Source organism: Apteryx rowi, unplaced genomic scaffold (assembly GCF_003343035.1).
Source record: "Apteryx rowi isolate R43461 unplaced genomic scaffold, aptRow1 scaffold_129, whole genome shotgun sequence".
Taxonomy (NCBI): Eukaryota; Metazoa; Chordata; class Aves; order Apterygiformes; family Apterygidae; genus Apteryx; species Apteryx rowi.
In genome coordinates this window covers 1,737,872-1,752,204 of record NW_020447519.1, presented here as the reverse complement: position 1 = coordinate 1,752,204, position 14,333 = coordinate 1,737,872, and the positions used below count along the sequence as shown (strand labels likewise).

Genomic DNA, 14,333 nt, shown 5'->3' with positions numbered 1-14,333 from the left:
TTGCAGCTTAAAGATGAACCAGTGAAAAATTTCAGCACTGTGTTTTTTATTAAGACTGAGATTAAATACAGCCCAAATTGCTTTTAGAGAGGGTAAGAAGAGCAAGACTTGCATGGTGGCCATTTTGAATGAATCTTTGATCCTAAAAAATACAATAGAAGTATTTACCCTTATTTTCTTTATCTGTAAAACTGTCACAGTAATACACAGCATAAGAATGCGTCCAAGATGATTTAGCTGGTAAATATTTTGAAGATTAAATCAGCTATACCTGCTACTGAATCCATATGTACTAACCCCAAATTTAAATGTGGTACTCTGCATTTTGAATGTAGGCGATGGCACTCCAACAAATCTGCTCTAGTTGGCAACCGCATTGCCAGCCAGGCAGGTAGTCCTTCCTGGTGAGGGGTCTCTTAAGTACGGGGTGCCACTTACGAAGCTATTCTCTTTCATAGCAGCGGCTAGGAATTGGCTGCCCCTACAGAAAACGTCTGTGCAAATGTGACCCAGCTGCCTGGCCATCCTCCTGAGGAGGCAATGCGAGGGCAGGGGTGAACCAGGGGTTGCAGCTGGAACTTTGCCCCCAGGTTTCCTCCTTGGCCTGGATTTAATATGAATGTCTCCCCATGGTAGAGACTTTCCCTTCTTTCTGCAGTCACTTCCCTAAAGGCAGTGGTATTTTTCCCTGCTCCACTATGCTTATTATCTTTTTTCTTCTTTCCTCATTACTTTTTTGTGTTTGGCTAACATTGCCTTAATTCTCTCTCCCCTCCCCTCTTCCCTCATATCCTCCCAGTGTTGTCCTTGACTTGACCCCTGCTCCATTTCCCAAATAGTTTGTAAATGTGGTTGGGTTCCTGTATGGCAGTGGGGTTATGTTTTGCCAAGTGTCTTTCCTAGGCTTCTGGTATATTCTTATATATATCCTGTAGTATATTCTTACCTTCATGCTTGCTGTTCTGTAAAGAAAGAAATACAGCTCATAATACTTTAGGTTTTCTGTGCTGCCAGCCTGATATGTTAGACTGAARAAATCTCCCGAATGGAGCAGGGAGATGCTTTTGAAATTACTGGCAGATGCCTCAGTAATGCTATGGCAATGCTTTGAATTCGCTGAGGCTCTCAAGGAAATACTTGAAATTGGGTATACAGCTCTCTTTCAGGAAAGGTCGCACAGTGTGCTGGATTAACCAAGAATCACATCTAAGCAGTATGAAATGTGTGCGTGAGAGAGGACAAAGTATGCCAGAGGTTTTGGGGCATTGAAATTCTGGATGAGACCCTATAAGTCCATCAGTTTAGGTACAATGGCTTTTACTTGGGCCTTCTTAAAAAAAAAAAAAACAATGTAAGGAAACATTAGTGTCAAATTACAGAAGAGCATAACTCTCAGGAGAAGTTCCTTTTCAAACCTAATTGTGAACTTGGATATGGGATATATATTCTCACTTTCAAAAATGTATTGCCACATAAAATAAAAGATAAATACAAAAGTTAGTGCTTGTAAAGAAATCAAACTTTCTATGTTCTTTTATAATCATGCCATACACATAGGTTGTGTTACTAAAGTACGTACGGTTTTAATGTTTTACACTTTAAAAAATATTTTGACAGTTTAAAGTATTTTGCATTTAAGATTTGTTGGATGCCCTATTAATGGAAATGAATGTCTGAATTACCTGTTTTAGTTCCATTGTCTTTGCTTTTATACCATAAGCACACTTTTTTTTTTTCCTCTCTTGTAACCTGTCCAGTCCTCATCTTTTCATATCTGGTCATAAGGAAAGTCATTCTTTGCTTTTTTTCTGATTCCTAGGTTGTTTTCCTTCTGGCCGTGTGTGTTGAARTGAGGGGGGAAGGAGAACCTTGTAAGATGATCAGAGCTCAACACAGTAAATCAGGTTGAGGTCATGCTATTAAATGATGGCAGTATTTTTGTATTCCTTGTTGAATAATTTAATAGAAATCTACTTTTAACAGCAAAACTAATTCTAAATTATTCTAAATTTTTCTGTCTTAGTTCCTCAAGCAGGTTCTCTTCTTCCAAACTTTGAGACTTCAAAGCAATAATCAGTCTAATTTTTTTTATTCTGCAGCACTGAGAATACACTGTCTGAGATGTCCTCTGTAGTTGTATGGTGTACCAGTGGATAGTTTCGATTGTCCAGGCAAATCCTTACAGTATGAAGAAGGAAAATGGAGAATAAGTCTCTTGTTGGCTTTTCTGCTTGTTTTTAGGTTTGAGTCAGTACAGCAGGAACTAAGCAATGCCACAGCACAAAACAAAGAGTTGCAGAGAGAAATGGAACGATTACAGTCAGAGGTGACAAGGTTCAAAACAATGCAGCTGAAAGCAACAAAGGATGCAGAAAAGTACAAGGAAGAAAGGGACTCCGTTTTCAATGAATACCGCCTCATAATGAGCGAGAGAGATCAAGTAATCAAAGAGGTAGATAAGCTTCAAACAGAGCTGGAGCTTGCAGAGTCCAAACTGAAGAACACTTCCTCCGAGAAGCGAGTGGCTAGTGAAGAGATGGAAGCTTTAAGACAGGTACTAACCAAGCATTTTGGTGGTGAAGGAAATGAGTATGTATTACTGACTCTAGGATCAGAAATTTATGTAGATAGGAAATTCCATGTTTTCCTATAGCAGTCTTTACTATCAATTATTACACTTCCATGTTGTAATAGAGTACCTGTCAGATGAAATTTGTTATTCTCTTGACTTTATTCTGCTCATTATAAATCCTCCCTTTACTGAGTCATTCTTTTATGCTTTTGCAAGTAATGGCCTCTGTAACAGCAAAGCTCTAAATATTTGTTATTTTTAACTTTTAACCACTATGAGAACCACTGGATACTATCCATTATGACTTAAGTTACATGATAAAATAGATTCTCAAGTATTAATGCAAAGCCCCTGCTTACATGCATGTTCTTACTCATTTGCACTTGTTCTGCCTTTTTCTAAAGTTAACAAGGATATTTTGAAGATTTTTTTTCACTAGAACTGAGGCATGCTTGAGAGAGTGTGTTAAACTAGAACTTTGTATCTTTCAACAGTATATTTTTGAAAAGTTTACATCACTACAATTTACATCAGTACAGTTTACATTCCTATAATGCATCTTGCTGCTCAGTTTCATTTCAGCTGAAATGCATTCACTTGACTTTTGTTTGCAAATACTTCTTTTAGCATGAAATAGATCAAGCAAATGTATTCCATTGCCTATAAATCACAGTTTACTTTTTTCATACTGTTACAACTGAACAAAATACCCTTTATGAATAATTAAGCTGTGGAGCTTTGTTTAAACACATAATGTGGATTATGACATATGGCCCTAGTATTTTTTAGAATAACTTCTGGCTTTAAAGATTCAAAGCTTTCAACCCTGCATGCTTGCCAGCTAAGTGATTTAGCCTCTGCAATGAGTGAGGTTGTTTCAAACCTATGTCTAATAATATGCTGTGTTTTATCCTATATGCTGTTCTTGTACTATATTCAAATTTGAGAACTACCCTCAAACCTAAGAATTCTTATCATCGCTGCTACAAATGTTAGTTCTGTTGTCTGCAGACTTGCTGTATCTTTAGTTTGATTGCAGATAATGAGAGTGTTTAGTTTTTAATTTAAATATTAGCAGAAGTAACATCTTAGTTGCTTAGTTGCTATGCTTACCATTTTAGTAGCATGTCTCCAAATAAAAGCTGCAGGGTGGTAATTTGTTTACCAGGTGTGCAGCATAACTTTTCAGCAAGGATTTTGGCCAAGGTGCTGCAGGCCTGGGATTTTAAGGATCCTCTAACTGCAAAATAGAGAGTAATTTTGAATGGTGCAGAGGCAGACAGTGTTAACAATCTTTACTTCCATGTTGGTACAGTCCATGTCCCTGTCTAGACAAAGATGATCTGCTGATACTTCACAAACTCAGAATAGCTCTTCAAACCAAAGCACTGTGCTATTTCTAAACAGTATCTGTTCTAATCAACACCAAACAGCCCCTTATTTTGTGCTGTCATGCCATAATTTTGTGCAAATGTCACAAAAGACGAATTTTACTACTGACTGCTAAAGGCAATGACTGCTCTTATTCAGAGTTTATGTTGAGGATGCTGGAATACCCTGTAGCAATACCTGTTTTTTTTTCCCAATCATTTTGAAGTATTTTAAGTTCTCATTTAATGAATGGCTTTCTGAGAATTTTTCCTCTGCCCTGATACTGTGGTGACTTTTTTTTCTCTGCTGCATGCTGGAGAAGACTTAATATTGTGGTGCAAGTTGTGCATACATTCATCTGAACGCACTTTCTATACAGACTATAGTTAAGTCATGTAAGAAGTTGCTTTCTGTACTGAAACGTGTTTTCATCAGATGGGTTAGGAATCTCTTTTCAGAGGTACTGAGCAACTGAAGCTTTTAGTGATGTTAACAAAAATCTTGAGTGCTTTGATAATTGGGATTCACTGATATGTTTAAAGTTCGCAAAGTGAGTCATTATTTCTGATACTTTTCTCCAGCACAAAATTGTCCATTTTAAAACAGTTCTGTGACCGTATTAACAGCCATAGAAGCCCTAATTAGATGTCATAACTCAGAAAAGAGTGATGTTAGTATAGCAAAATGCAGTTGTCTTTCATGCTCTAAATGTTCAATTTCATTCCTTGCAAACTGCAGAGTAAAGTAGGAGTTAGCTTTTGACGTAATGTCTTTATATTTTAAGTATTTGGACCCTTTCCTTCTTTTGCTTTTCAGATGATGGCTGTCTTTAATAATCCTTTTCAAATCCAAACATCAATAGTTTCCGCCTAGAAAAGAGTTGTCTGTATGTAGAAGGACCTCTTAATAGTCATTGGCTGAATATTATTAAGTGGTTGGACCATCCCGAAGATCAGTGGCCTGAAATTCAACTGTGTTAATGCCTTATTCCTTAGAGGAAGACATTAAAATATATTTTACCACCACTCCTGCACAGTTGCATCAAATAACTCTGCAAGTCAGTCATGGGATGCATGCACCACTTCAAGCGCATCTTCCTTGTTGTGTGGAATCGTTTTGATAGGCATGTTGCTGTGTGCAAGACATCGGTGTCAGTCAATGTCCCATTCTGTGCAGAAGCTCAGGAATGGCAGTTTGGTATTTCTTTTCTAGGCTGTTTTGTGCATTGCCAGCTGCATTTTGTTCCCTCTCTTGCTCTGAAAATGTTACTCTGATTTAGAGACTTACGATTGGATTTTTTTGTTTGTTTGTTTTTGAAGCTCTAAGTATTTCGCTGGATAGTTCTTTTCATTTTCTATAATTGCTTTAGCTTTTTGATATATTAATATAGTATTCAACAGAACAGCACATTGAAATCTATAGTTCCCTTGTCTTAGAAAGCTGATTATCATCCACAYTGAGTGGTATTTATTTCCCCAAGAGCCTATTAGCTGTGTGCTTATTTAAACTTGTTAGGACTGCTCCATAGGGATATTCTGCATTTCAGGTCTTTTTCTCTCACTAAGGTATGCTTTTGAGGCATGAATGAAAGTCTTTTTGGAGCCTGTAATCAGTCAGACAATTGCTGTTAAATGTCTTGAAGCGGTTCCTCAAGAATTGTCAGTGGAAGCTTGAACAATTCTTTTTTTACTCATAGGAGGGGAAAGTTGAGCAAGAGAGGAGGAGAAAGAAAATTGTGGTTAAAGTCAGTCTAATTTAAACTGTTTTAAAAGACTAACTTGTATTTTAGAACTGAATTTTCCCTTTTTTTGGGGGGGTATGATGCAGTTGGACTCCATATTTAGTAAAATGTACTATAATTCTGTTTTATGGCATATTGTGTTTTTTATCTTTGCAACATTCATTGGTATCTTACTGGCATGTGACACTAATGTCCTTTTAAAACTAGTGGTGAAGCTATGAGATGCTCATGTGTCTAGGCTGTCAACATTATTTCTGTTCTGTAAAATCAAGGTAGTTGCTTTAAAAACTTTCACAATATATTGTTAGCATTTGCCATATTTAAAGTCTTTTTTTTAGAGGACCAGGCCTGACTGGTTAATGCTGATGACTGCAATATTTGTCCTTCATTTAGGCTCCTCAAAACTGTGAGCGCTCCTAGGTTCTTAGTTAGTTTTGACACCACTATGCTAAGGTGATGTCGTGATATCTTTAATGCCACATTTAATATTCTTAGCTAGCACTTACCTGTATATGTGTGCACAGTTCTGTTACACTCCCATTTTGCAGAACATCAGTGGTATCTGTAGGTTTTTAAGGTGTCAATGTGTATCCAGTTGGAAAGATGAACTATTTCCTTCTGTACTTAACATACTGCAAAAAATGCATCTTGTTTTAGGAGCTAAATTCAGCTCTAGTGGAACGGGATCGAGCAATTTGTGAGAGGAATGAGTTGCTGGAAAAGTACTGTCATGAGGTGAAGGACAAAGCTGAGGCACAGAAGGAGCTTGATCAAGCTTGCAAGGATATCGAGACCGTGAAGGAAGAAAGAGATGTTGCCAGGAAAGAGAGAACAGAAGCTATCATCCAGAGAGACCATCTTCTAAGGGAATATTACCAAGCCCGCCAGGTATTGCAAGTTTCATAAATGACTTTTCATCCCTAGCTTCAGGGGGTCAATTATTTTCAAGAGGCTTGTTAAAGGTCAGGGTGCATAGGGTTTCCCCCCGCCCCCCGAGGTCACTCTAGAATACTTGTATATAAATATAAAGAAATATTGAGAAATAGTGACCAGATTTCTTCTTAGAAACAAATTCAGTCATGTTTCATATTAAGTTTCTGTCTGTGAAAATAAATGGCAAATAAAATATCATAATGCAGCAGGTGACTAGGCAGTTCATTGCCTTCTGCTGGTAGGCTTTTTGCTCTCTGTGTGTGCTGTTCACGCCTGTGACCTGCTTGGGATGTTAGTTACTTCTAACTCTCCCCAGAGGAAATTACTTGAAGTGTGATTATAAATTTTTCTAATCCGTGCATGTTTTCAGTATAAACATGCTATTCTGATTTATGGTAATCTCTACATAAGTAGTAACATTCTTACCATTGTGCAGACTTATTGGTGCTCATTTTGCATGAGATATTAAACCTATCAATCCATATACAACTACATAATGATTACATGTATGTTAATATGATATAGTATCACTACTTGTATGCTTATGAAATAACTTGGAATATAAATTCGTTTGTTACGGAATTAGCTATTTCAGTATTTTCTCACAAAATATTCATTCTCTTTTTATTAATAATCTCTTTACCAACACAAAAACATTATTTTCCTTACTTGTGCCAATTTGCTAATCCTGAATGAGTATCTGGGGAAGCAATTAAACTGCATTTTCAGTTGTATTGGGCAGAAGTATTTTATTGTGTTTGACTTTTCATGGCCAAATCACTGGCATCTTGGAAACTTCCGCTTTTCTCAAGGGACCCGAATGAGCTTGGGTAAACTCTTATGTGACTTAACAGTGGACCTGTTCAGATGCTCACCTTCCATAAATTCCAAATCAAAATAGATGCATCAAATTTAAATATCTGTTGATTTGAGGGCTTTGTTTGTTTTCCTCCATTGAACTGAAAGAGGAGAGACATGGTCCTTGGAAATGAAATCACAAATCAAAAGGCCAGACATGACTTTTTGTAGCCTTCGTTTGGCCTTATTTGTTACAATTTTTGTTTTTGAATGTTGAGGTCAGAATGTAAACCTGGGGTTTATGGGCCAGTGCTCTCACACTTTGAATGTTAATGGGTCCTGTTTAGGGATAAGTGCCTTTTAAGAGTATTAATCCTGACAGTACAGACTCTCTTTATTGATAAACATGCATTCAGATCTTAAAAACACATCTTCAAAGCTCATCTTTACTCAAATTTGAAGTCTAGTCATATATTTGAGATTGGTTTATATAATTGAGGCTAACCACACAATTGTTTGCAAGATCTTTGTGGTGGGCTGTACCACTGTAGTTGGCTTGTGCTCCTTGTAATGCAAGCTTGAAGTATTCTCTGTGTATCTGTGTCGTTTTCATTGCTTTTGTTCAAAACAGAATGTCAATGGAGCAAGTTAATTTAAGAAGAAACATAATTCTTATCTAAATTCAGAAATGTTTAAACAAAAGTTTTTTGGAATTACATGGCTCTGCTTTGGAAATTAGGGACTTGTGAGAATCACAAGTCTATTTTGTAAACCTGTACGTCTGTCTGTCCCAGGGTAAATAACAGACATTAATGCAGAAAATCTGTACTATAACTGCTCATAATAGTATCTTACTTTTAAATATGCTTAAATGTGTTTTTATTGTTTTTTTGTCTGCTAAGCAGAACAGGATATAAGCATGGAGTGTGATCTCTAAAACACAGAATGTACGCTGATGTTATTTTGAAATGAGGATTCTTGTTTGTGTAGGTCATGTTCCCACAACATTGTGTGCCCTTTGAATAAAATATATTACAGCAGATTTTGTGTGTGTGTGTGGGGAGGGGTTGTTTGTTTTTTACCCAAAGTTGCCATTTAGATGAGTTTTTTTGAGCAAGTGGAAATTTTCATGAAAAACCTGAGAATTTGGTACTTCAGGTAACAAACATATCGTAAAGGCTAATGTGCATACTTACCTAAAAATTGTGCCTAAAATAGTTACCTATATGTTTTTTAACTCCTAGATACAAGATTCTGCCACCCTAGACATAGAAAGAGCAAACAAAGAAATTGAAATGCTTCGGAAACAATATGAGGCTATGTCACAAGAACTAAAGGAAGCTGTCCAGGAAGCAGAAGTAGCCAAGTGTAGGAGAGATTGGGCCTTTCAAGAGCGGGATAAGATTGTTGCAGAAAGAGAAAGTATACGGTAAACAAATGTTAGATGATACATGAGTTTTCTTTGTAACACCTTGTGTGCAGTTAATGTAATTGTAGAATTTGATGGATTTTTGTTAGCATTTTTTTCAACTTGTTGGGACTTCTGAATTAGTTAAATCACATGGTAATTTTTTTTTTTCTTTTTAATGTTGAGGGCACTTTCCAAGACATTTTGCTTCGTTTGTGCTTTCGTCCCCATAATGTGTCTCTGGTAAAAACTCCTTAAGAGTCTGCCAGCACTGCTACAGAAGAACAACAACTTACGCCTTCTAGGCGTGATGTACCTAGTTCTGATATAGCCATAGTCCTGCAAATAATTCTTACCTGTGTGGACCTTTGTATAAAGTATCCAACATATTTGCTGTTAGACACATGGAAGGTACAAAGGGAGAATACATAATCAGGTTTTTTTCTGCTAGCCTAAAGAGTGTAAGTAAAAATAAAGTTTTGGAAATGGATGAAGAAGAAAGTTTGTTACCTTGACAAACTCTCCTTAAGACCTAGCATAAGTATTATTTTCCTTTGTCATCCTTATGAGTAAAAGTAGACACAATGCAACAATTTTACAGCAGTGTCCAGAGATGGCTTAATTTGTTAGTGTAACACATTAGGTGCTCTTACATTCTTAGGTGGAAGCTGATCTTAGAAGGTAGAATTACTATTTCCCGAGTTAAAACTTAAAAAAAAAAAAAAAAAAAAAATCACTGAGTCTTTGTGATGCATACATGATTTTTTTTGAGATATCTTTTGAAACTGCTTTCCACTGCATCAAGGAGTACAGCGTGGTAAAATTGGTTTGTTACTTAGATACAGTTTTAAGTAATTTTTTCTAAACAACTTTTGCTTTTAAAGGACTTTGTGTGACAACTTAAGGAGGGAGAGAGACCGGGCTGTGAGTGACTTGGCTGAAGCTCTTCGCAATCTGGATGATATGAGAAAGCAGAAGAACGATGCTGTGCGTGAACTGAAGGAGCTGAAGTACGTTACAGAAATGATCCAACTGCATGGAATTGTTAAGAAATCGTCCAAAACTTTACTCTGTTAGCTGTGTCCATGAGTGAACCATGTGTCATTATAGCTATGGGCAGCAGGCATTCAGGATCTTGTGTATGGGAACACCGCTTATTTATTTATTTATTTATTTATTTATTTTTAGTTATTGCTCAAGTTATCGTACTGTGAAGATGCACTGATGCAATACAGGATTGCATCAGTGGCTGAAGTCAGATGAATAGCAACTTAGTTCATCTCAACTGTATTCTCACTGGTTTAGGAACATAAAGCAAATGTGCATCACATGTGATCTTTATGGGTTGTGGAAGAGATTTTCCTTTCAGTATTTATCATGCCCCACTTCTCCTGAGCATACTGATGCAGCTCATCTAAGGGTAAAATTAGATGTGTTTTGTGACAGGCATTTTAGGAACCTAGTTGTGCACTTTAACCATGTAAAAGTAATGCAAAAAATGTAAGAAAAAGTTAGCACAATATTTAGAAAACAAAAAAGACTATTTGAGAGCAGCCCAAGAATATTGGGAAGATGGAAGAATAGGGCAAATTTTTGTCACAGCCTGGGTTTTTGAGTTGGAAAATAAAATATAAGGATCTCCCAGTGATAACATTATACATCATTTTATTTAAACATATATAATATATAAAATACATTTATATATATAATAAAAATAACATATAATGTTATATACAACAGATATATCATTATACATAATTTTATTTAAAAGGGTTAGTCTGTGTCTATAAAGAGCTGTTTTCTTTCCCTAGAGAGAAGATGGAGAATCAATTGGAAAAGGAGGCCAGATTTCGTCAGTTAATGGCCCATAGTTCCCATGACTCGGCCATAGATACGGATTCTCTGGAGTGGGAAACAGAAGTGGTAGAATTTGAAAAAGACAGAGTAAGTCAAAGATACTAACTCTCGTCTTATATATTGGATTGCCTGATAGTTAATTATAATACCCCTAATACTATATATGATAAAAATAATGCTGTTTAATCTGTGTATTCTTAATTTTCTATTTCTGTTGTGCTAGGAACCACAAACATATTTGAAGTAAGTACCATATCATCTAGATGTATTTCAGAAAAACAAGTCGTTAGTACACAGGCTTTGTCCTTTTCTTCTTAATAAGTATAAATAAAAATAGTTTGTCTAAGTTTGCAAGTTACCTGAGTCCATGTACTATAAAAATGTTCTGATAAGTTAAATGTTAAGTGTTCTTAAAATTAAAGTAAGTGTTCTTAAAATGCAAGTGATTCATCACAGAAATGGCAGTGCTAAGGCAGCAGAAAGCTAAGACTGAATGGAAACACTGACATCGGAGCTTAGTTCTCTACTCTTACAAGCAAATCACTTACCTCTGCATAAAGTAGTCAAGTTTTTTCATACAGATATTTTTCCTATTTTTGCTCAGATTTTGTGGTAAAAAATATTCAAGTATTTGAGGTATTTATTCATGACACATCTATATTTATTTTTTACTGTCCTTCAGCGTTACCAACATTCTTTCAGCTTTAGCCTCTCCTTTCATCTTCCTTGCTTGTTTGTAGAGAGCAGTTCAGTCCCTTTTCTGTTTTTCCATGATACGTTCTTTTGTTCAGCTTTCCAGATAATGTCGATATCCCTTCATTATCATAGTATAACCTTTCTCCATTTGATTTTATTTTTCTTCGTTCTAGTTTAGGTATTTGTATTTCCCTACTTTGAATGCAAGCCTTGTATGCTTTTCTACTTGAAAATTTTGGCTGATGTGTCACATTGCTAATAGTCCTTTTTGGCCATGTAGAACACACAGGTGGTCTTCCAGATCCTCTTTCATTTACAACAGGTTCTACACATATGACAATTACTTGCTGACTTCTGAATGACCAAGTTTGCAATTTAATGCTCTCAAATTACATTCCTTTTATTACTGCAATACTTGAAGTCATCCATTTCCTTTTTCTGCTCTTCTGCTCTGTGTTCTGACAGTTCAATCAAACAGAATAAAAAATTGCAAAGTGTTAATGATTCTAAGCTCATTATTGAATAGACTATGTTAAATAGGTACTAATACTGATCCATCAGGAATACTGCCTGTAAGTTCTTTCCAGGATTACAATTCCCCTTTCACTAAGCTTTTTCATTTCTTTTCACCAGCTCCTTCGTCATTTTACATTTCGTGTGTTGCTATTTTCTCCGTTTTAACTGATAACCAATAACTTCACATTTCCCTTATTTGGAAAAGTAGTTATTTCTAGCATATGCTGTACCTTAAGTAAACATATTGCGTCCTGATGAATTTTCCATTCATGTGTGCTTATTTGGTTATTTTTTACTTCAAAATTTGTTCTAAATGTTTGCAATACTGAGATCAAGTGCATAAACTTTAAGTCAATTGAATATACTTTTCCTGAGTATAAAGGTTACACTTGCTGTTATCAAACTATACTGATAATACTGTGCTGTCTCTGATAGACCTACAGAGAAATCCTTGCTGACATACTAGCATTTGAATTCCAGGATGGAGACTGAGTCCACTAAATTTAAATCCTTTTATTTTTGCTTCAGCCTCAGCTGTCTGCTTATGCTCATGTTCTACGTAATCACTCAGCTCAAAACTGAGTGAAGTAACACTCACTTAGCTTTGAGGCTATGCAGAGATATTTTGATCTCTATGCCATCTTTTATTATGGCAGACCCACCCTTTTCCCTATCCGCTTTTTACTTATATAGAACACTTTGAAAAATCATGTGGTATTGATTTGAGTATATTTTTGGAAGGTTTAGATCAATTCAGTTTCTGGTAAATATTCATATTTTCACATGTTTGTCCTCCTGCTTTTATCAGTCTTGTTTTGCACTGCTTCAAGAGTTTTTGCTATTCTGATTTTAAGGGGATTATTTATCAAATCATGTCTAGAACCATTTTTTTTTTTACAAGTCTGATTTTTGCTATTGTTTTAGGATGCAAGCTCCCTGTGTGTTTTGCCTGTTAGATTTTAAGTTCTGAGTACCTCCCTTCAATATCCTGAGACTGTTGGTCAATTGATCTCAAGTAGAGCTCTCTTTATGAGCGTGTACTATTTAAAATTGAAAATAACAATAATATATAAATTTGTGGTCACTTGGTCACAGTTCAGTTTCTTTAACCAGATTCTCTACAGTGACCTTCCCTTTTACCAAAACGAAGACTAAATTAGCATTTCACAGTTTGGTTCAATGACTGATTTGTTAAAGGTGTTTATCCCTATTTTTGTCCAGGATTATCTGGTTTGTGCCAGTGTTGGTAGCATATCATTTCTAATCTATATTTAGTGTTTAGACCCCCATAATTTAGAGCTTTTGTTCCTGTTTGTTTCTGATCTCTAGCCATATCAAAGCTGAATTCTTTCTGAATGCATCACCAAGACACAATGCTGTTTTCTTACCTTTAAAGTTACTTGTTTTTTTTTCCCCGAGCAATGCCTGTTCTTTAGGACATGTCTGAGGTATTGTAGTTCTCTCGTTACGCTGTAGCATCCAATATCATGATTTAAAACAGGTTATGCATGTTGTCTTAACTCTCTCTCCCATTTCTGTTCTGTGAAGTTCTCCTTATGCATTATTTCAGCCTAAATCTGTGAGGAAAAAAATTGTTTTAATACAGCAGAGCACCTAATATCTAATGGAATTGGGACTTTACAAAATACAAGAACTTACGTAGAACAGATACCACGTAAATACAAGGGCATAGTACAAGCATGCAGTAATGCCTCTTGTTAACAGACAGAGGCACGATCGCTGCCATTGCAGTTTAATCACTTAATAATATTTCTTAGGATGATATGGATTTGAAAGCACTTGGTTTTGATGTGGCAGAAGGTGTGAATGAACCATACCTCCCTGGAGACTGCGGGATCTTTGTTACCAAAGTAGACAAAGGAAGTATTGCTGATGGTCGGCTAAGGTAGGGTGTTACTCTGGAAGGTACTTGTCTTTTACTTGATCCTAGTRAACTAAATATGAACATATAAAAAGTTTTCAGTGTTTCCGTTTTTGAAGTTCTTTTTTATTACTGGCTACCTGTAGCTTTTTAATGTTGGTTGGGAAATTGCGCTGAGAAGACTAGTATYTAGAAGTGTTACAGAAACTCATCAGGGTTTGAAATGGTTCTTCCGTCTTTTGTTTCCTCTCTTTCTTACTCCGTTTATCCTCCCTTCAAACTTTTCTGTTTTCATTTTGGGRAAGATGCAAGGGTGACCTATTTTGGGGAGGAGAAAGGGAGAGTAGTGTGTGGGATAATTTGAAACTGGTTCCCGTTCTCAGTGTCAATAGGAGGTTTTTAACCACTCTATTCTGTCAAAATAGTCACTTTTAAATAAGGAGAGTAGTGATCAGTCAGTTGAGTAGGATATACTTTTACTAGTGAAGTGCAGACTCGGAGTCCTGATTTTTCACTTAGCTATTTCATGCTTCTTCAGGAGTGGAGAACTCCAGATAAT

At 36.1% G+C, this 14,333-nt stretch overlaps 1 protein-coding gene across 1 annotated transcript in view; it reads left to right on the top strand.

Moving 5' to 3' along the window:
* The window catches only part of DLG5 (discs large MAGUK scaffold protein 5), a 120,514-nt gene that overhangs the window by 76,725 nt on the left and 29,456 nt on the right, over nucleotides 1-14,333 (top strand). Inside the window, exons 7-12 of the mRNA XM_026056029.1 lie at nucleotides 2,242-2,554; nucleotides 6,342-6,572; nucleotides 8,660-8,844; nucleotides 9,708-9,833; nucleotides 10,635-10,767; nucleotides 13,671-13,798. Of these exons, the coding sequence (XP_025911814.1) occupies nucleotides 2,242-2,554; nucleotides 6,342-6,572; nucleotides 8,660-8,844; nucleotides 9,708-9,833; nucleotides 10,635-10,767; nucleotides 13,671-13,798 (1,116 nt within the window). The remainder of the gene's footprint in view (nucleotides 1-2,241; nucleotides 2,555-6,341; nucleotides 6,573-8,659; nucleotides 8,845-9,707; nucleotides 9,834-10,634; nucleotides 10,768-13,670; nucleotides 13,799-14,333) is intronic.